The sequence below is a fragment of the Prinia subflava genome, chromosome 7 (assembly GCF_021018805.1).
Source record: "Prinia subflava isolate CZ2003 ecotype Zambia chromosome 7, Cam_Psub_1.2, whole genome shotgun sequence".
NCBI classification, from domain to species: Eukaryota; Metazoa; Chordata; class Aves; order Passeriformes; family Cisticolidae; genus Prinia; species Prinia subflava.
Genome location: NC_086253.1, coordinates 26,736,563 through 26,759,406, shown reverse-complemented (window position 1 = coordinate 26,759,406; position 22,844 = coordinate 26,736,563). Strand labels below are relative to the sequence as shown.

At 42.3% G+C, this 22,844-nt stretch overlaps 1 protein-coding gene and 1 long non-coding RNA gene across 2 annotated transcripts in view; one reads left to right on the top strand and one right to left on the bottom strand.

Annotated features, from left to right (window-relative positions):
• The window catches only part of SCFD2 (sec1 family domain containing 2), a 211,314-nt gene extending 189,931 nt beyond the window's left edge, over positions 1–21,383 (top strand). Inside the window, exons 6-9 of the mRNA XM_063401933.1 lie at positions 6,562–6,707; positions 10,212–10,346; positions 15,582–15,701; positions 19,708–21,383. Coding sequence (XP_063258003.1) covers positions 6,562–6,707; positions 10,212–10,346; positions 15,582–15,701; positions 19,708–19,800 — 494 coding nt within the window. The 3' untranslated portion in view covers positions 19,801–21,383. The remainder of the gene's footprint in view (positions 1–6,561; positions 6,708–10,211; positions 10,347–15,581; positions 15,702–19,707) is intronic.
• On the bottom strand, positions 1,990–3,317 carry LOC134552528 (uncharacterized). The gene is made up of 2 exons (XR_010080893.1): positions 3,054–3,317; positions 1,990–2,880 (listed from the first exon to the last, which is right to left on the bottom strand). It is a non-coding gene; the product is annotated as an uncharacterized LOC134552528 (long non-coding RNA).
• Positions 21,384–22,844: the final 1,461 nt, after the last annotated feature.

The following is a 22,844-nucleotide window of genomic DNA, read 5'->3' as shown; positions in this document are numbered from 1 at the left end:
GGATGAAGTAGAAAGACCTTGCAAATATGGTGGTTTAGATTCTAGGAGTATGAGTTCAACAAGCGAGATAGAAATAAAAGCAAGCTTTGAAATTTAGGGTGTAGGGTACAGAGCCATCAGCTTGTGAACAACGATGTGCTAAGCTGAGGGCCAGCTCCCTTGATTAAACAATCCCCTTCTGCTTGCCTTAGGTAATGGGACATTTCTATTGGCTGTATGTAAATGTTATCTTGTATTAGATTGGTTGGTCCAACACAGACTATTCAACTTGGAAAGATATTTAATGTACGATATTCGGGACCTCGCTCTCTGTTCCTCTGTTCTTGCTCTCCTGGCCTGCTTTAGCTGTGCCCAGCAGCTACAAGCAAGGCCCTCACAATAAACCACGTGCTACCCCTGCTACTTTGCTTATAGAGATACTTTGTCACCGACTCTACCGTCACAGAGATACTCCTTCAGCTGCCCTACCCCTGAGAGTGTTCAAGGACAGGTTGGATAAGGTCTTGTACAGCCTGGTTTAGTGAAAGGTGTCCTTGCCCATGGCAGGGCAGTTGGAACTAGATGATCTTTAATGTCCATTTCAACCCCTTAACATTCTGTGATTCTGTGGTTCAGTGCTGTGTGGGCTGGCAGACTAGGACTAGGCAGACTAGACTTCCAGGACTAGGAAATCCTAAATTCCCAATCTGGCAGTGATGCTTCACTCTTGGACACCTTGGAAGAGTTTGGGTCTCTTCACTTCTGGTGCAAAAATAACTTGCCCTTTGTGGGGTTGGAGTGGTTTCACAGCTGTGTGGTCCAAGCTGGGTTCAGCTTCTCAAAGCCACAAAGGGCTGAGGCATGACTGGGTCAAGGAGCCATGCCAGGAGACAGAGGGAAGAGTAAGGGTGAGAAAAGGAATTGATTTGGGATGATACCTCAGAAATCTGCTATGGTTGCTGGTAGGAGATGGGAAATGAGCATCCTAAGGCTGTGGATAGGGAGAAGTTATATGTGTAGGTCTGTGCCTGCCCTTCCCCAGCTGACGAGCTCCTTCATCTCTCTGCCAGCAGCTCCTACACACTGCTTAGCCAGGGCTTCAGCAAAATGGTCATGTTATTTTTTTATGCAGTGAACTGCCAGCAGCACAGACCTGGCTGTCTGTCCAGCACCACACATGCTGTGGCTGGGGATGCAGAGGACAGAGCGAGCACAGAGCAGGACCCTCTCCAAGCTCCGGGCATGGATGTGCTGCAGGGAAGCTGTCACAGGCACCACTGTGTCCGTCCCTTCTGGACACTCTCTTCTCAAGGGCTGTAGAACACACCTTTCTTCTGAAATCGCCCAAACTAAAATGGAATCAATTACAATTTTTCACCTTCTGCTGATGTAACTGTAGGGAAATGGCAGATCTCTTGTGTTCTGGCCTGTCCTTCCTTGTCCCACAGTGTCACACTCTCTTAGCAGCTTCGCTTTTTAGATGCATCAGAGAGCATCAGACAATTCAGTACTAATCAGATTGAAGAATAAAGATTCAAATGCATGGCAGAATCCATAGGGAAGAAAAGTGACGGGAGAATTATACAAATTACATCCTAGTTTTGGGTTTTACAAAACTTTTTTTTTATCCTGGAAAAACCAGCAATGATCTGTGTCACTGTACACATTTGTACCTACTTTTGCATAAAAAATCTTAATGCACCAATATACCAAAACTATTGTAAAACATATGGCTCTAGCTATGCATATGTAGGTCCTTAGATTTATCTGCTAGAAAAAGAAGGGCCCCCATAGCTATGCTATCACCTTAAGTACAAAAAATAGAAGATTTTAATTAATTTAATATGATAGTGCTGTATTTTGTGTTCTGACCTTCAAGGAACCCTTTATCTCTCTTGTTCTGACTGTCATGGGTTGACATTTGACAAAATGCCAATGCACCCATGAGGGTATATTTTACCTAATGAACTCCTGTGAGATGTGGTCAAGAACAGAGCAGAGCAGGCCTACTTCTTGAAACAGACAGACAATTTATTATATTACATAACAATGGACAATAGAAAAGGAAAGAAAAACCCAACCACCCAAAAGCAGAAGAGAAAACCTCCCAAAACACTGCTTCTCCTCCCCCCAATTTCCACTCCATACATGCTCACTCAGTTGTCTCCAGCACATTACCTTCATCTACTTGCTTAATCCCCCAACAACCCTGGGTTCCTAATCCAAACCATCATCCTTTAAAATTCAGACAATCCACATTCCATCCAGGACGAGAGGAGTCTCTCTCGCACCACAGACCATCCCCCCACAGGAAACACAGGTCCACCATCCCGTGTTCCCACGTCACCCATGGCACTGCCTGGAAGGGTCTGCCAGGGTGACACCCTCCTTTCCATGTCCGGCACTCTCACTGCCGTCCATGGACCTGCACTGCAACAGGGCTCTTTTTAAGGATGTTTTGGCCAAGTACCAAAAACCAGCCATCTTCTCATTTTGGGACTCAGGTCCCCCCCATTTCCCCCTGGGGCCGGGGGCTCCACGAAGCAGGCCAGAACGTCTCTGGGTTTGAGCCAAATACATCCACCCAAACACAGTCTTATTTATAGTCAGGAGGGTCCAGGGTCCGTCTATGGCTATCATTATGCAAGAAAAGTCCAGCTTCATAAGCCACTCCTCTTCATTCCGGCCATCGAAGGGGCTTCTTTTCATCTCACATTACCCTCTCGGTCCCAGGCTGTCCTCTCTCTTCTAAAACCACCAACTATGAGAATACAGCGTCCAGGGATAACTCTCTTCTGCCTTAGAAAGAGTTAAAAGCTTTATCTCCCACCACCAAGGTCAGGCACAGGCGATCGCAGACACTGCAGTTCTCACAAGCAGCTCCAGCTCGGCACCTTCTCTCTGTGGGGGGAGGAGAGAGACGGGACCGGGGGGGGGGAAGGGGGGGGGGGAACGGGATGGGACAGGGAGGGGGACGGAAGGCACCTCCAAAGTTCTCCCTCCACCCCTCCATTCTAGGTGGAAGCTGGACCAGCTCCACTCCAGCTCCCTCTGTTCCCCACCCCAAGGCCCACCTTGCTAAGCCAGGCCCACCTTGCTCCCCTCCCCCACCCGGCCTAGCCAGGCCGGCAGGGGAGAGGAGAAGACGCTCCCTCTCCGAAAGCAGAGCAGGAAAGAGAGAGTCCTGCTGGGAAATCCGGCTTTTAACCCCTCGTGTCCTCAGAGGCGTGTCCACCTCTTAGTGGCCAACAAAGGTGCCAATATTCAGATCTAAAGACTAATTGGTTTGACCACTACTTCCAAAAAACTCACTTCCCTTCAAACCACGACACTGACCTTCAAGGAACCCTTTATCTCTCTTGTTCTTCTGTCTTCTGCTGACAAGCATATTAACTCTGCATATCTAGAAAATAATGAAATCCTGCATAATGAAATCCTGATGCTGGATTTTCTCTTCCTCAAAGTGCAAGTTTTCTTGCAAGGTTTTGCCCATGATTCAATGTGTATCTGTGAAATGGCTTGGTTCCAGCTGCTGGCTGTGTTCCAGAGTTTGCAGGGTTTACATTTAGTTTATTTCTGTAAAAGGGCTATACAGAGAGCCTCAGGTGGAGACAGCTGAAATTAATACCAATACAACAGAGTGCAGTGGTAAACTTTCAGCTTTTCTAAACTTTCAAATTTGTAAGAATCATAGGCCTAGTGAAGTCTCTGAATTATCAAAGTCCTTCACAAAATGTTGATAATTATTCTGCTTTAGAGAAAGAACATTGTTTATAATGCCTTTATGTGTACCAAAAGAGACTAAGCACAGTGAAAGGTTTCCTGAAACTCAGATCTGAAATTCTCATTTGTTACATTTTTGGAGGTAGAGGGAGGATAATCAATCACATGCTGTACTATAATTATAGATCTCATGGGTTCACAGTGCCCATGTCCTTTTCTTAAAGCATTTTCCCTCGAGTTTCAGAAATCAGTAGAAAAGCTTGTCCTGTTTGGTTCCTGGGTCACTCAGTACTGCAGAAAACAGCATCTCCATTCATTCTCCTTTTTACAAACCCATTGTGAAAATGGATTAATTGTGGTGCTAATGGTTATGCAGATGTGTTGCTTAAGAGGAGATGTGCTTTGTCTCATGAAAAAGTTCAAAAGTCTCATCCTGGTAGGCACTGAATGCACCACAGACTCATGTTCCTCAAATTTGGGCACAAGTGGATAGGAGAAGAACAGAAGAAGTATCAGTGAGGATGGGCACCACTTATTGCAGAACTAGATTGTGTTCTTTAAAATCTTGAGTCCTCTGCAGCTTAGTGGTGATTTTCTCCACAACTGGGCTTCTTCAAGTCCAACAGTAAATCCCTAGATTTTATTTAAATGCCTTTCCCATATACAATAGGGCTTGGGATTCAAAAGAATTCATTCAGCATGCTCTCCAAATGGCATTTAGCTTCCCAAGAAAAAACAGTAACAGGAAGTTTTGTTTTAATTAGTGCATGAGCTGTGCAGCAGCTAATGTATTCCACCTCTTCACTGCTGTAAAAGGAGCAGATTTCTTGGTGAAGCCAGCAAAGAAGGATTGTGTTGTGCTCTCCATATGCTGCAGAGCCCCATTCGCAGAGAAGGTGTGAACGAGAAGTGATTTGTAGCTGCCTGCCACTCGTAAAGAACAAGCTTCTGTTGTTCTCCAGGCTGGAAGGAAACCTGGTTCCCCTCTGTAACCCTAGTGCAGTGCAACAGGTAGACAGCAGCATTCAGAGATTTTAGTTTCAACAATAAGGGATTGTAAAGAAAACTTACATTTTCATTTACATTTAAAGAAGAAGTACTGGATGTCAAGCTGGAAATAGTTATCCCTGGTTTCCTCAGACATATTTCTTGATGGAACGTCCCGAGGAAGTCCCATTTTAGAGAAACTTTGAAAGTACACCTCTTTTCCCTCTGTCAGGCCAGCCACAAACAGCCACACTCGATCTTCAACTCCCAGAGCCATCTCAGGGTCCCAAACTGTGTCCAGCACAGCACTTCTGACATGGAGATTGGAAATGGACATTGGCCCATCCCTGCTCCAGTGCTCCTCGAGATATGCTTTTGGTTTTGCCACAAGGCAAAGCTGACACAGCCCAGTGCACCAATGCTCCCACACCTCTCCTCAATAAATGATATTGAGACAAAGTAAAGCTCAGTCTAATCACCCTCTTGTAGGAATAGTTTAAGAACTCTGTAAGTGTATGTGTGTGTATGCATTTATATTGTATATATGTTTTACTGTGCAGAACACAAAGATATGAAAGTAATTCAGATTCACTGTCAAATATTCCCTGTATATTTTGAACTTACCACCTTTTTATTGATTTTTTTTTTTAGTACATAAGGATTATGTCCTTTGTCAGGTGCAGAGGAAGGTTTGTTCAGGGATCTCATACCCCAAAATCCAGGTGCCTTCTTGACAGTCTGGATGCCTGTTTTTAGTGCCAGGCTCCATGAGTGCAGCACAGTGCAAGCTGGACCTGCAGGGAGACCCTGCCCTCTCAGCAGGAATCTGCATAGACATAGAGGTTTGCTGGTGCAGGCTTGATTTCTGAACTGGAGGATGGACACAGAAGCCACTACAGCAGCATCCCTGGAGAAGAAAATAGCAATAAGCAGGAGTGAGTGTATTGGTGCAAACGTGTGGCAAGAAGGGTTACTTTGTGATGGATTTTCTGCCACAGGGATGTAGAGTCAAGCAAGGAGAGAGGCAGGCAGAGATGCCAAGAGGAGTAGAACTATGTTGACAAGGCAATAAAAATATCAGGTGATCCACTTACCTCTCACTTGGCTAATTCTCATCAGCAGTGGAGGCGAGACAGCATTTCTTTCAGTGCTTCTGTGCAATATAGGTCTTGTGGTGAGGGAGATGGAGCCAAGACTAAGAATTTCTTTTTTCCAAGGCACTGTCTGGCTACTCAGAGGGACCTGGGTGGTCCTGTAATTAGAATTTAGCCTTAGTGGAAGATAAGCATTATACCTTAGCAGAAGTGCATTGGAAAAATACATTAGAAGTAATAACTCTACCACTTTGAGGGATAAGAACTTTCTTTGGGATAATGCAGCTCTTTCCAATGCCTGGATGACATTTTTGCTGTATTTAGCACAGAGCTAAATGACCTTTCTTGTCACAAAGGTAGGAAATGTGTTTGGAGTCAGCAGGCTGCCAGCCAGAGAGGAGCAGTTCCCTTCTTCATGGCTGCTTACCCAAGCAGACCAGCTGGCTCCTTTCCACATAACAGGGGACTCTTCTTTGGGGTCTGCTAGCATGGAACCTTCTGTTTACTGTGAAGAGCAAAACATACTCTGTGCTGATTGAGGTTACAAAGAGAGACACCCCTCACTTCGCCTGCTGTCCAGAAGTTTTGCCTTCTTGCTTATCTGCAGAGATTTGTGCCATGCTGAAGACATGCTGTCTTATAAGCCCCTGAGTTTCTCGAATATAATACGGTGAAAATAATTTAAAATTTCCTCCCAGTTAGCCTTTTCCTACTGTTTATTGTCAAAACACATGAACATTTTTCACTCACTCAGCTGTGTGTTTCTTTATTTCTTTAGGCTGTGACTCATCACTGAACCTGACATCTCAGAAAGCCACAGATGCAGTGGACGGTATCTTTCGGTCCCTCAGGGATATTGCCAGAGTCCGAATGCACATGAAACAGTTTAATTCCATACATAATCCAGGCAGCAACACCCACCAGGCAAGTGCAGCTTCCTTTTCCCTGTGTTTGTTATTTCTCTAGCATGTTGTCAAAATTACAGCACTAATTTTGTGGCTGTGCCAATCCTATACACATTCTGCCCGTGAAGAAGATACTTAAGCATAGATTTTATAATTGACCTAGTCATCAAAAAACTTCCTCAAGTCCTTTGTCCAGACTCAGGCATATGCATATCAATGTTAGCTCTGAGGAAGAAATTTGGGCTTTGCTCTGCAGCACTGTGGAATGACACAAATGCCTGTGAAAAGCAGGGCTAGATCAAGATGGCTCTTGACTTTGAGCCCTCAAGGCAGGGTGAAGCAGGATGTCTGCATCCATATGGTAGCTATATTCTTGTTGTATTTTCTCTCCCATCCCTGTAAGTATGACAGACAAACCTGCTTATAAATAGGTGACAAATGCAGCTTCTGTTTCTGAAATAGGAGCACATGATCTACGATACTGCTTTAAGTCATCAGGACTAATAGACAGTGGTTTTCCTTCTCTCTGTCTCCCCTGAAGACCTTTTCCAGTTCAAACTAGAGATTTTCAGCAGAAAGCAGTGATGTAGAGAGAGACCATAAAACATGATTCTAGCCTTGAGCCAGAAAAAAATCCTTCCAAACTCCTAATGGTGCTGTAAACCAGCAAAGGGATGTAGATCAAATTAAGCATTGCTTTGTTGGAACATGAGTGTTGCAAAATGTCACTGGAAATCTGAGGTGAAGGAAACTTATTCCTGAAGTCTTCTACCAGTTTGGACCAGTCTGGTGTCCAAAACGGGGGAAATTGTTAAATATTTAGTACAGTTCAGTGCAGGGGCAGTGAGATGAAAGTAAAGTTTCCTGGAAGTGTAATTAGCATTAGTATGTCCTTTGGGTGTAATCCATTTTGCTTGCTCAGGGATAAATGCTGGAACACAGCAAGGGATATATTAACACCTTGCAGCCTCTTAATCTAGCCATGCAAGGGATCTAGTTGCCTGGGTAGGACAAACCTTCTGCTGAGGGAAGTCCAGGAGATTTATAATAGTAGAAATAAGCAGGCAGTATGTGATTGTCCATGATACTTAAAGCTCTCTAGAAATGAGCCTCTCTTTTCACTGGCAGGTGTTGTGTGTGATCAGTTTAGCTCCTCAGAGGAAGGAGTGCCTGTCCTGTGACCACACTCATCGCCAAACCTGCTTAGTGCTGTGGGAATGGGGTTTGGCCTCCACATACCTTTTCACTTTGTCTGTTAAAAGCTGGGATGCCTCCATTTCTTCTTAAGACTCATAAAAGTGTTTCTATGGATAAGTAACCGGGAACTGGATAGCCTCTTAGAAGGACTTTCAGTAGCATTGTAGTTTGTATGTCTTACATAAAATGATAAATGTTTTCATCAGGTTATCAAACTAGTTCATGTAGTGGCCATGCAAGAACAGAATTTTGCCTGTTATTGAAATTGCTCTCATCTTGATATACTTCTGCCTTCCTCCTTCCCTTCTTCCATCCCTCAGTCTCTTTTTCTCATTCTCTCTTTGTTTCTCCCTCTTCTTCCCTTTACAATTTTGTATGGGGTGTGTCCCATAGCTATTGAGATTTTTAACAGCTATTTAAACAAATCTGTGCCTGCCAAAATTTAAAGTTGATAAAAGTTTCATTATATAAAAACCAATAAAAACCAATGATGGGGGTTGTACAAAAAAACCACAAAAAACCACACACAAAACCTAAAAGTATAGTAGATTAATTTCAAATCATAAAATATTTTTTAAAATATTGGAAACCATTATACTTAAAAATAGTAGGTGATCATACTATCTGTATTTTAGTATCTGTGTAGTCTGATGGTTGTTTTGAAGGGCACTGAGTTTTGGTGCTGAAAATTCAGACATGCAAAATCATAGCACATTTTTGATGTCTTGTGTACATAGTTTTGTCTGAATGATATATTTCATTTCAGTCAGATGATCCTTTAATTTTGTGGAGTAAGCCTCTCTGTTAAACTGTGATTTGATCTCTGCTCCAAAAATATTTCATTCCTAATGTTTTTCTGTTCCTCATCTATGAAGATACTAAACAGATTTTTATAAAGAGGACTTCATGCCTGCATGTGTATTTTCAAACAGTTGTTTATTGCGTGACTAGATTTGACAGAAATCTTGACATGTTCTAAAAGATCCTGCAGCTCATGTCTGCTGTAATTTGCTTTGTTGGCTCAACTAAAAATTATGCACATGTTGTGAGAAGAACTAGATGAGTTTTATAAATCTTTGTTGACAGGATTGTATTAAAAAACTGTAAGCTTTGTTTCTCACTCTGAAGTGTTGGATGAAAAGCATTTCTTTAATGACTGCAGAAAACTGTAGTTTGAAGCCAAGTGGTTTGTGTTCTATCTTCCATCCATTTTTACTATTATCATGCAAGATGTCTCTTATAGATACCATCTTTGCAAAATTAATGATGTTACACTTGATTCCCCTAAGTAATCTAAGGGGTGATATATACCTGGAGTAATCCCAAATAAGTGTGCTAATTTTAAAGCTGCTCATTTTCTAAGATGGTTGCACTTTCTGAAATGATCGTGGTTCTGTTGCAGTTTGGGCAAAATTAAAAGCAGTAAAACAAAATTCCATCTGTAAACCAAGTAAGCTTGAATTTTCATTAAAAATCTTTCCATTGGTTCCTAAAGTTTTACCTTAAAAATTTTTTCAGTATATCAGAGAGTATTGGAATTGGAATGGTATTGGAATGTGGAGATTATTAGGCTTCTACTTCATACTCAGCCTGGGTTTGTGGATCCTGAAGAGGATACAAGGTTGATCCTTTGGGAGTAGACCTTCCAGCATGTTGACCATTTGTACCTTTACATTTTCCGCTTCTCCTACTCCCTAACTTCTCTGAAGCTCTGACATTCATGGTAATGGTAGGGTTGTTTCACCTGTTTTTCAAAAGTCTTCCACAGGTGGAAATATTATTTGGAGTGCCATGGCCATGGAAGCTAAAGAACTAACAAGGACTCCTTAGCGCAGCTCTCCTATGAGGGACTGGTGGGTTGGCATCTTCCCTTCCCTGCTGGTATCCAGACTTCAGGAATAAGATTTGGAATAAGGAAGGAGTGGTCAATTAAAAAAAAAAAAAGAAATCCCTGTTTAGGTGTTTGTAAAATCATTAAGAAGGGAATGAGATTTGGGTGCACAATGGGCAACATCTGTATGGTTATCCATTTCTGTATTACCTCCAAAAAGATTCCAGAGAAAGTAAAAGTCCCCCCTTTCTTCCTTGTCTCTCTTTACTGATATAATGCACATGGAGCAGAGTAAATGTGTGGCTCTCTTCCAGTCTTTTCAGTCTGATGCTGGTGCTGGTGCATACCGTCTGCAGTCAAGATCACAACCTCTGTGAATGCTTTCATTTCTGGGATAATTATTTCTGTAACCTTTAGTAGAAATAAAGTATTTAGAATCATGGTTGTACTGAGTCTAAACAGGTTTACTCACAATGTGTTGTTCTCTTCGTGCAGGCTTCTTACAAACCTCTGCTGAAACAGGTAGTGGAAGAGATCTGTAATCCTGATCGGCCCGATCCTGTGGATATCGAGCATATTTCATCAGGCCTCACTGATCTCCTTAAAACTGGATTCAGCATGTTCATGAAGGTAAACCAGCCTTCCCAAGCTCATCTGTAAGATTTTCCTGAGGTCAGAGCATTATGCAGTATCATCAAATCATGCATCATGCAAATCATCAGTAGCTGATTTTATTATACTGTTCAGCAGAACTTGAGGCAAGGTTAAGAGAGTTAAATCCTTGAAGGAGGGCTGGGAATAGCTTGAGGCACCACATTGCAGGTACAGTGCAGACAGGTAGCACCTGCTGAACAAAACAAGAGGAATGGAGCAGGCTGAGCATCTGAGTCAGGGTGATAGTGGACACCAAAATAAGGATTACATATCTGAGAAGAGGCAATGTGGCTTTGCTAAAGGGAAATCCTAACTCACATAGCTTTTAAAGCTCTTCAGAGACACCCAACAAACAAATTGATAAGTGAGTGTCAGTTCATATTCCCTACCTGGCATTCCAAAAGGCATTCCACATGGCACCTCATCAAAGGACTTTAGGGACACTCAGCAACCTTGAGACAGGAGAGAAGTAAGTATGAACAATCTAGTCTCACAGGGGATGAAGGAGGAGCTCCATATTCAATACCTTTTCTATAATTTGATATGGTTCAACTTGTATCATAGGGGGATGAAGAAAGCCCATAAGTTAGAAATTTCTTTGTGGATCCTCTTAGCATGTTTTAAGACAGTCATTCTCCAAGAATTTACTCTGCCTTAAAATTAGCCCATGCTAAGTGTCTGCTAAATACTTAGAGAGTTGAAATGTGGAGTAGCTAACATGCTGCACATTCAGCCTTGTCTTACTGCATATCTCAAATTCTCCACTGAAAACAACCCTAAATTCACATCAAACCCCACCAATACTATGGTTATGAGTACAGTATATTTCAGTACTGTGTCCAGTGGTTTTCTTTCAGTTTTACCACCACTATCCCTCTGCTTGGAAGAGACATTGACAAACTGTGTGAGGCAGTGGACACAAGCTGCAGCAGGAGAAATTCTGGTTGAATAAAGGAAAAAAATTCTAACTGTAAGAGTGGTTAAGTCTGGAGAAGTCTCCATCTCTGAGATATTCAAATGTTGGCCAAACAAAGCCCCAAGAAACCTGATACAATTTTGAAGTTGCCCCTGCTTTGGGCAGGGAAGTGAACTAGATGAGCTACGATGACTCCTTCCAACTTGATTCTGTGATTCTGTGGTAATAGAAAAGAAAAAGAGTTGTTTTCTCTTTTGTGAAAATTCCTGCTAGACCTGCATTTAAAGTTAGGTGACAAAAATAGTTTGGACTGTTGTGTTGTTACTATTTTAGAACCCACTATCAGAATAACAAAGTTATTTTTCTGTTATTTCAAAGAAACCTAATATTGACCACTATATTATCAAGTAAGCCTAAAATCCAGTGCTTGTTTTCAGGAATCTGTTTCCACAGTTGAAATGGATTTTCAAAATACATTGTTAGGTTCCTAAATTGAAATTCTGAGCTCTTCACAGCTAATGGTAAAGCCCTAAAATAACAGAGGATACATATAGAAAAGTGACCCAATATATCTCCATTCTTGTGTCAGAACTGAAAAAATTATGCCATCACTCCAAAAATAGTAGATCTAGAAAAAAAACACATTCCACCATCAAACAAAGTAACTAGGCTGGTACTCCCAAGTAATTTTTTTAATTATTGGTTTCATTTACCAGTAATTCACACAATTCTATTGATTTAATTGAATTTGTTTATTGCAGAATTTTTAAGCAGGCATGTAGCTTATTCTTAAAAAGAAAAGAAAAATTAAAAGAAGAAGTATATAAGGACTTCAGAAGGCTTAAGTTGTTACATGGAGACACTGACACCTTTAACTAGTTTGAGGACTAATCTATCCTTTTAGAAGGTGGGGGTGTGGGTGTGTGAGAGAGACATCAGTAGTAATGGCATTATGTACCTGTAAGTGCATCTTTCCTGGTAAGACAAATATCCTACTATAAGGAACATTTAAAAGATGAGCAAGTGAACTTTGTGTAAGATAAACATTTCATTGGCATCATCACATACTTCACAAATATGTCCATGCCTGCTCCCTCAGTTTGTAGCCTGGCTTGCTGGCATGTGCTCAATTGTTGCATGAATGAGTGTCTGACAAGCCTGTGTTCCTGACACATCACACCATCAGCACAGTAATTATTTTGTGAGCTTCCTTATTTTTTTTTCTTTCTCAATGCCTGAGTATAAATGCCAACTCACATAAAAATACTTTGGTGGTTGCCTCAGGTGTGTTAGTTTAGGACAAACTTTTAAAGATACCTCTCATCCAGAAGTTGTTTGTCTGGCAGATATGTTTGTTTTGAAGCTAAGGGATAGTGAAGGGAAAAAGCCCGCCTGTCTCAAGGATTCCTGTTTTGACTGCTGGTCTAGACCACATGTTTTATGATGAACTGAGCTTGCTATCGTTGATACCAAGTGCCCTACACAGCAGTCTAGTTTCTGGTGATTGACATGTTTTCCTTTTTCCAGTTATTGAGCTAAATTGATTGGTTTCTGTTTAGTCACAAATAGCAGAATCATCAGTATTGCTGTTTTTGTTGGGTGAATTACAGAACAATAAACAATTGCTTTTGCTCATTTTCCTTAGAAAAAACTATTTTGTGAGCTGCCATGAGAACAAATCTATCCTATAATGTTTCAGAGTTTTATTGACCCTGTTTCAATTTTAGAGTTTTATTGACCACTGCCACCCTGTTTTACCACCTCCTTCTCTCTCTGCTCCACACAGACACGTGCACCAGCAAAGAGTTCTCTGACCACAGCATCATGAGCATACCCTGTATGGTGAGCTCAGAGCTGGGGAGAAGGCCCTGATGTCCTGCTGGGACACTCTGCTGGCTCAGGGCACCATCCCCCCTTCCTCTGGGTTCTTTCATGTCAACAGAATGGTTTTGAAGCTTTTTTGGTTAATCTTTTGAATTGCCTGAGACAGCTTTCCAAATTTTTTTAATGTATGGCATTTTGAATTGAAAGTGAATTTCACTTGGGGATTTTGGCAAAATTCAGATTTCACAGTGAATTCAGAGGCAGTGGAAATGTCCCAAATCAACCAAACTGTAGAATGATCCCAGAAGATACACATTGCTTTTGTTGCAATCCATTTCAATTCTTCCTCTGTATCACTGAAATGAGTTGTGTTTAGCTACACACAGCCAGTTCCTTCAAAAGAGAGTGGTTTGGGTGGTTGTATTATCAAACAAAAAAAAAATATTGGCAGAAACTTGCATTCTTAACACAGCCAAATATTTTGTACCCAAAGTATTGTCCTCCTTCAAAATACTTACACAAAGCATAACAAAATTACAGATTCCAAGAGCCTTTTCATTTGTTTTAATTTAATTTAGAGTTTGCATGCCTAATAGTATTTTTAATATGCATTTCTGGAATTTTTGGTTTGAACTTTAGTCTTCTGAAAAATAGTAAGTTTTATATAGGCACCATGTGTTTGGATCTAGGTTTATTTTGAGTGAAGGAAATGATTTGTCAAGACATTTTCTCTTTAGCATTACCCTGAAAGCTCATGTTTTCTGATTCTTATACTGGGTGTCCTTTCAGTGTACCCAGTGTTCTGCATGTGTGTTTATTATGAGTTTGGTTTTGCTAGGAAAGATATTAAGAATCATAGAATCCCAGAATCACAGAATATTCTGAGTTGGAAGGAATCCACAAGGATTATCAAGTCCAGCTTGACTTGCTCCTGGCCCTGCACACCACCATTCCCAAGTATCACACCCTGTGCCCAAGGGTATTATCCAGGCAGACGGGCTGTTGTGACCACTTTCCTGGCGAGCCTGTTCCAGTGCCCTGGAATTGCAGTGTACCTGCTACCTGTGCCATCAGCTCAATGAGGATGGTCAGCAAAGCCAGGGTGAGTAAGAGAATAAATACCCACTATGCAAATACTCACCTCACTAATACATCTGTGCTTTTGTACTAGTTTCAAACATTCAGGAATTTGAGAGCTCCTTGCCTGGGGAGCAGCATTGAGCAGGGAGCCCCATGTAATCAAAGCCAACTAGTCTGGAGAGAGAATATGACATTTCCCTGTGCTGGCTTCAAAAGGAAGAGTCCTTGCTGAAGGTTACCAGGCAGAAAGCCTGACAGACCTGCAGGATGAAAAAGTGCCAAAAAACTAAATATAGGAAAGCCACAATAAGGAAAAGAAGAGCTGCACCCCCAGGAGCCACAAGGATCAAAGCAAGCTGTTGTGGTGGGGAAAGCAAAAGAAGCCTGCTCTGCCCAAACATGGGTTTACTGTCGAGTGAATGATGTTAAAAGCCCACGCTCATCCAAGGAAAGGAGGCAGAGAGTCTAAAAAGGAATTGAAGTATTTTGTCACTTTTCAGAACCAGAACATTTGGAGTGTTTCATGCTTCAGGGTGATGTGACAAGAGCAATTTCATGGGCTCTGTTGACGTCCCCCACAAAGACTGGATAAAGGTAGTGTCAGAGGAGTGTGTTTTCTCAAGAAGGAAACAGTTTGCTTTGACAGTAAAGTCATCAGACTTCTAGAAGTGGCTAAGAGGAAACTGATGTAAAGCATCACCTTCATGTTTAAAATTAAAATGCAGTTTTATAAAGTCTTAACTGAAGTGGGATGTTTGTGCCATATCTTTGTGGAGCTAAAGGTTCTCTGTATTAGTTACAGGGTAGTCATAGAAGCATTGAAAACTCTGAATTGAAACAAGCTCTAAACTGATTTTATACTATAATGTACCTGATTTATTTTTATTGGATGAATTGTAAAAGATTATTCACTGCAACGGTGAAAACATATTACATAAAATTCTTTTCCATGTTGACCTCAGGCAGGGATTCTAGCATGTTTAGGCTGGACTCCTTGCTTCTACTGGGTAGTAATTTGCCCCTCCTTCCCTAAAGTCTCCTGTGCATGTGTATCCAAAGTAAACATCTACCAAGTACTCTCCTCCCACTCTGGGAAAGGGAGGAAAGTAATGAAGAAAGAATGGAGGGAGAAACCCTGAGGCTTCAGGAGAAACTCCCATAGGTTTCAGTGGAATCCAAGGAGGCTTTATTTCCCTGGAAACAGTTCATTAGTTCTAACTGGGCATCATCCCCATTGATTTTCCTCTCAGCTGGTACAGCATTCCATGAATATTTCTTTCTGAGCTTCCTCTTTGGTCTTCCTCTAGCCACTTAGGGAGCTGATCACTGATAATCCATAGGTTTGGACTTGGATGAAGCAAGTACAAATAACACTTTCCTGCATTTTACAGGTGAATCGCCCTCACCCTGGTGATCATCCTCTTCTGATCATCTTTATGGTTGGAGGAGTGTCAGTCTCTGAAGTCAAAATGGTGAAGGACTTGGTAGCAACACGCAAACCTGGTACCCAGGTAAAAGCAGCTCTAAGCATACAGTTCCTATCCCAACAAAAACTATGAAAATTCATCAAATAGTGCTCCCTGTAGCACTGGTACCAAACCTACAGAAAGCTACAGCCAGATGGGCAGGAATGATGTCAGGATTTTGCTGTGAAACATCTGTAAGCAACAAGTATTCAGGCACCAAGGGTCTGTTTTTTCATGTTATAGTCAGTAACAAAAGTTCAAACTCAGGTTGGAGAGTTCAGAACAGACTGACATTAATTTGAAGTAGCTTCCATCATGTCTCAAAAGATTAGTTTCGTTGTGTTCTTTACAAACAAAAACATCTGCTGTCCAAAAAGCAACGAGGTTCCTGGCAGTCCATCTATGGGACATAATGCAGGGATACTCAGGAGTCTGGGTTCCACCTGGTGACTTACCAGTGGTAATCCTGCAGGCATGCCAATTAGCAATGGTGAGGAGCAAAATAAATTAACCTGGATACATCTGTAGTGCTCCTGTGTCTGGCCAGGTGTCTCTGATAGATGTCTGAGCACTAGACCTTGAGTAGCCTGCAGCTGGTTCTGTGGAGAAAGCCCCAAGTCTCTGCATCCCTCGAATGTGCTGTTGGACTCCTGGAAGGAGGATTGTTCCCACAGTGAAGCTTCAGTGATGTCCACGTGGCTGACCTTTGCCTCATCCTCTTTCTGGCAGCAGAACTTGACTACAGTAACTGTCCTCTGAATGGAGGAGGGAGAGGAGGAGGATGGGTGAGCTCTGGTGGCACCTGGGATGTTAAAAACCGTCATTAATTGTGGAGGACCAATTAGGTGCCTGTTGAGTACTGCAGATACTCAGGGTAATACAAAAACTCCAAAGTGCTGTGTAACCAGCTGCATCATAAACATAACTCTGGTTTCCAGGGTGGCTTGTAAACATCTTGTTTTCAATTCCTATGGAGGGCGGTTTTGATTAGTGAGAAATCATTAGTAAAATGGAGCCAACCAAAGGCAGAGCAGCCCCTCAGTTTGACATGTGTTTTCCATGTTTCAGTTGTCTTTGCAAGGCAGTCTCAAGGAGTATTTTGTAAGATGGAGTACCATTTTAGGAGGGGTTTTTTTGATCTGATAACACGTTCCTTCCCCATTATTCTACTGCTAATCTCCTCAAAATAGCAAATTAAATTTTCCCTCTTGAATGAGAATTGAGTTGTGACACACTGATGGACAAGTTAATCCACACACAAAATGTATTAAGACACCCTGAAAGATAAACAGAGGGTTAACATCTGACTTGGTTGAGAACTATGCAGGGAGATTTTCAGCTGGCTTTCTAGAGGGACTTAAGGCTTGACAGTGGTGACATGGGATCTGGTGTTGCTTTACTTTGGCTTAACCCTGGCAGCAGGTCACTGTCTGAGGCAGATTCCTAAAGCATTTTAAGCTTTTACTGCATCTTGCCCTTTATCCAAATGTGCTGGGTTAGAGGTGAAAGAACTTCGGGGGAGAGGGAGGAGGAAGAGAAAGAAGAAATTAAGCAGTTATCCAAGTCTCTCACAAGAAAAAAGTCTGTAAGTTGTTGGCTTTACCTGGATTTCTGCACTATAGCTGTGAATATGCACCACCTGTTTAGGATTATTCTCTTTTCAAAAAGTCAGGCATTTATCTAACTCAAGCCAGGGTTTAACAGAGCCTTTTTGTGCTGTTCAGGCAGTCAGGTTTGGGCTTCAGGGAAACACTGGCCTTCCGTGCCCATTCCAGTCAAACAAAGCACTAACATTTATACTAATTACTGGCTCTTGGAGAAATGGAGAAATGTGTAAGTACAAAAATTGAGTAAAGTAATTGAAGAAAAACTGACAGGATTCACAGATTACTTCAGCAACTGTTTGAAGCTGAGGCAAATGACATTTAAATGTGAAATAAGAGACACATGTTTCCATCCACAGAACTGCTCTGCATCTGAATGTGAATGACAATTTTATTTCTCATGGAGAAGCACAAAGGAATACAGTGTTTTGTATGCACCATTTGGGTTTGGATGATGCTCCCCATAACTAGTGAGAAGTAGCGCTTTTTTTCTTTTTTTTTTTAAGGGAGAAATTACTTCTCTTTTCTGCTTTAATCAGGAGAATAATAAAGGAGAAAGAGCACGAGAGAATGTTTCCCCTTCCCTTCTCCCAACATGCGCAACCATCTATGTGGTTGTGGCTGAGGCAGGCAGACTGATAAATTCTTTCAGATCCACCTTTAGATGTTAGCTGCATCCTTCCCTTCCTTCTGCTGTGCTGCGGGGAAACTTCCCGTTGGAGTTCTGGGAGTCAGGATGGGAGCTCCTGGCTCTTCCACCTTGGCTGCCACTAGGAGGGGATAGCCCTTCAGGTGAAGTGTGAAAGATAGGCATGGTGAAAGACAGGCATGCAGTATGGAACAAGAAGGTCTGCAAAGGACTGTCCTGAAGAGAGCTGCCTGGAGAAGAGATGGACATTGCTTATCCAGGCAATTCTCCTCTTCTCTGTAAAAATAAAGGAACAAACATTCACATTTATCCCCCTCAACAAGCCCTTGGAGATACTGGAGGGGAAGAAGTCTTGCTGTATTCAAGCATCTTTTCTGAGACATTAAAGATGCAAATCTCATTTTTCTCTCTGGGCTTGCTATTTGTTGCACAAATCCCCTGAGGGTTCAGTGGTAGGACTCCAAGAAGAAATTGCTTTTATCTGTCAGTGGCTATTGTTGATGTTTGGCTTGTACACTCAAAAACCTTTGGTAACGTGTCCTTTCGTGTTTTTCAGAGTTAAGCTGTGTGATAACAAGATGAGCACATACTGTGCTATAGTCTGATTGTCGTGTAACATAAGTAAGACAGTGTCAGCCTTTGGCATCTGCAAGTTACAGAGAGTTTTTCAGGCTTATGAAGGAAGAGATAATCAGTGTCAGTTTGCTGCAGATTGTGTGGGAGGACAAGGGAAGAGGAGAAATGAGGGGGAGGCTATCACCAATACAGAAGGGATCTTTTCAGTATCTGAAGTGAAAAGAAGAAAGAAAGAACAACAACAAAAGTTGAAATTCAGCATTACCACATACTTAAGCCACATGGTGGTCAGCACAAGGCATTTGATAGCTGCTGCAGTAGACTTACAGACGTACTCTGTTGTTGATGTTTGTGCTTCCTCTCCTTGGTTTTGTGCTGAAGAAGCAAACTCATTTTCAAGTGAGCTAGTATGACTAAATCTGCCCCCAGGGTCCCCGCCTGCAACCCTGACCCTATGGCGCTGCTAAACTTGGGGCTCAGTAAGAGCAGTGTCTTCTGATTGCAGCCCTGGGTTAGCTCCTCACAGCAAGAGTGTACACACATACTCCTGGATGATAGCTTTGCTCTGCAGAGAAACCTTCACACCACATAATTATATTCTGGTTTTCACTTAGGGAAAACAGATACCTGCACCTAGCAGGATGTGTATCATGGTTGTAGTGAGCGATGGTTTCATTCATCAGACCCATCTGGGATTAAAAACTGGAAGAAACCAAAGCGATAACATCTGACAGTGCTCAAGGTTGAGCCTGATGTGCAGAACAGCCTGTGCCTGGTCTGAAAAGGTGTTTCAGAACAGGGATTCTGGCTCCTTGCAGCAGGCACTTCCGTGGTGCTCACCTTACCTTCAACTGAGAGGAAACAGGCATCCCTCAAATCTGTGCTATAGGAGAGGAAACCACAGCTTCATCAGCTGGTGCCTCGCAGTAAATGCACTGGCAGTCACAATAAATCAGCAGGTAAGATGTGGGTAGAAATGTGTCAAAGCACACATTCATTAAGCATACAATGCTACCAGTCATTATGCTCCTTAAAGCGATGTAACCACAGTTATTAGCGAGCACAAGTTTCGCTGGACAAGTTGTATTGCCCTGTCTGTAAACACCAGGAGCAGACAGCCTGCCTAGTGCCGGGTAAAGCAAACAGTTACTATCTATGGCTCATTAGTACTGTCTCAATCCCTTTCAGTTTGACTTGTTGCTTCTTGTTCCCCTTCTTTCAGGTAATAGTGCTCTCCTCTGTACTCCTGACACCACACAGTGCTGTTGAGTTGTTGTTCGCCCCAGACCGTCTCCAGCCTGACGCTCACATCTGACGGGGGAGGCTGTGGAGAAGATGAGTGAGTGCCTTGCCTGGAAACATCAAATCCCAGCTCTGTCACTCTTCTCTAGCCCTCCAAAAAATGATGTGTCAACTGCTGCAAGTACAGCTCCAGGTGAAACAGCTGGGTATCTGGCTTCAAGGGAACATCTACAGCCCATGGGCAGCTCTTCAAAACAGTCCAGTTGGCCAACAACAAATCTCCCCTCCTTGACAACAGCACTGTGCAGTGCTAAATCACTCCCAGCCTCACTCAGCATGGTGAGGGTGATAATAATAATAATTCCCTAGACAAGGAGCAGGAGCTGAGAACCAGGTGATGCACAATTTGCACTCCCCAAGCAGTACCATTTTTCATGATGGTTTTGCTGGGCTTGTGGCTGGTGAGAAATGCTGCTGAGGGAGTGAGAGGCTAGCAAAATCCATTCTCTGTCATGCTACCTTGCAAAAAGTGTGCCTTATACAATGTTAACAGCCTCTAGTCTTACTTTGTCCCTCACTCCAGAGAAATCATGGAACACAGCCCTGATTTAGCTGGCACAGCAGCTCCCAGCCTGGTGATGCTCTTTTAGCAGGACTGTTAGAGGCAGGGAAGCAAAGAGCCGTGGCTCTTTCTCTCTCAGCTTTCCATTTCCTGCTCTGGTTTCTCCACCCACAGTCCCAGAAGAATAGACAGTTTCTGTTGGCACACTTCTCTGCAGATTTACGCAGGAGGCCATATGGGCTGTGATGGTTTGATGATAACCCCAAAAGAATCCTCCCCTCACATGCATTTAAAAAAGAAAAAGAAAGAACAACAACAAAAAAAGGGCACAATCCAATTTTCAAGAGACCACAGCAGATTCTTTCTTGAGCTAGATTTCTGAATAGCATGATTAGAAAACAGCTTTTATTTTTAATTTATGATCATGAAAGAGCTGCAATCAAATTCAGTTAGGCAACTTTTCTGTATGAAACTTCGCTACAATCTGTGATGAAAGAGGAGCAGCCAATAGAGATTTTAATTGCATACAGAACCGAGATTTCCAAATTGCAACATAAAATGGTGGAGCTCCAAAGCTGCATCCTCTTGCTCAATCCAAATAATGCTACAACTACAGCTTACACTGAGATGAAGTCAAATCAAGTGACATTCACTCTATCATAGCTCATTCTTTATTATGTCAAAGGAGTAGATTAAATGGGAAGCAGCTTTTTGAATTTTGCTCACTAGCTAGCATTAGTTCTCCTAAATATTTATAATGGTCTTCAGAAAAGGGTGCATTTTGGTTTAAGTTCAATTTTGAGTGGCTGGAATGCAACAATGGACTGATTATAACACACAGACAATGTCGACTCTATGGAAGAGAAATTTATAGGAATGACTATAGAATGGAACTTTGTACTATAAAAAATGAGAAATGCTATGAGATTGCAATATTAAAATTAAAAGCTCAAGAAATTGTTTTAATAGAGCAACTGGAAAGCAAGTAGCTGGTCTCTTGGTTTTTCTGTCATTCTGTACTGTTCAATCTTTCTTAGAATATAGTTGTTTCATAAATTCTGTAATCAATAAAGCAACGCTGTCACAATGCCAAACCTGATCTGTCTTCTGTTCTCCTGCTCTGCAGAGCTATACATGCCAGAACTGCATATTCCTGCAGCCCCTTTTAGTTCTGCATTATTTGATTGCCCCTAGGAATCTGGACCTTCTATCCTGCTCCTAGAACATTTCCTACACTCTGCTCGTAGCAGAAAGACTTCCCTATGGTCAGTGGCCATTGCTGAACTCAGGTACTCACACCTCTGAGCTGCTGCTGCCTTCCTGGTCTGATGGAGGCTGCTGGTTGTGGTCTTCACTCCCTCACCTCTTCCATCAAACACCCTCAGGTCTCTGACTTGGCCATCTAAAGACCTGCTGTACTGAGAAGGCAGGGTGTGAGTCTAAGCAGACACTGGTGATCTTCCTCTGGGTCAAGTAGCTCCTTTGACTGAGACAGGGACTAGCTTTCCAGGCCCACACACACTTTGGGGGAATCTTCTCAGCCCATGGGGCCACAGCTGTGGTAATTGGTGCTGGAACTCAGCCACCATCTCATACTTAGGTACTTATAGACCAAGAATGACCCTTGTGGAACAGTAAGCTTATTCGTAGGAAATAGCTGCAGCAGCTACATGGACCCTGTGCTCGGGCAGAAGGTCAAAGGATGAGGGATCTCCTGCCAGTTCCATGTGAATAGAAACAGCACAAAAGAAAGTTGCATGGGCAGGTGCAAGACTGCCTGAGTCCTCTGCCTGCAACACCAAGCAATACTCAAAAGGCAAGGAGAGAAAACATAAAGCTACCCTTGGAAAATTTATTTACTTCGCTGTTAATAAGCTCAGCACTGTTTGATACAAGTTCAGAGTGGAAGGGCAAGCTTAGTTTTGTTTGCAACTCCAATCCTAAGCCACTTGGCTAGTAACTCACGGTCCAAAAGATTATCATCAGCAGGACTCTGTCAGTGTTTCCCTGCCTCACTTATTGCAGCTGTGTGCTAACACGGTATGTATGGCCATCGGCATAGTAGCAGCACAAACATCCTCTTCAGGAAGGCTTTTAGTAAAGCTACTTTAAACATGAAAAAGGTAGTTAAAGACTTGCAATTTGATTGAGTTCTTCGTGGTGATATAGCTCAAAACAAAAATCTTTTTTTAAAGAAAGTGACAGTCACTTAAAATTCATGTTCTTCCAGGTTTTGACCTACCTCACACCATTCCTTTCTCACTAAAGACCAAAGTATTTTTGACAAGTAGAAATGAAGAATCCCATTTTAATTTGAAAGGTCTTTGCCCTATTCAGTTCCTCTCCTAAAAGAATTTCTTAAAGGAAGTTGTAAAGCACTTGTGAGTGCAAAACCCCTGTGGTTTATGCTAATAAAGCAACAGCATAGGCAGGAAAGGACACCTTGCTGTTTCTGCAGTGTATGTTAACTACCTTAAGAAAGCTATTACTTTGTCTCAACACTTCACTGGTTGTTACTCCTTCTTTCTCACCCCCAAAGAATACACAAGAAAATA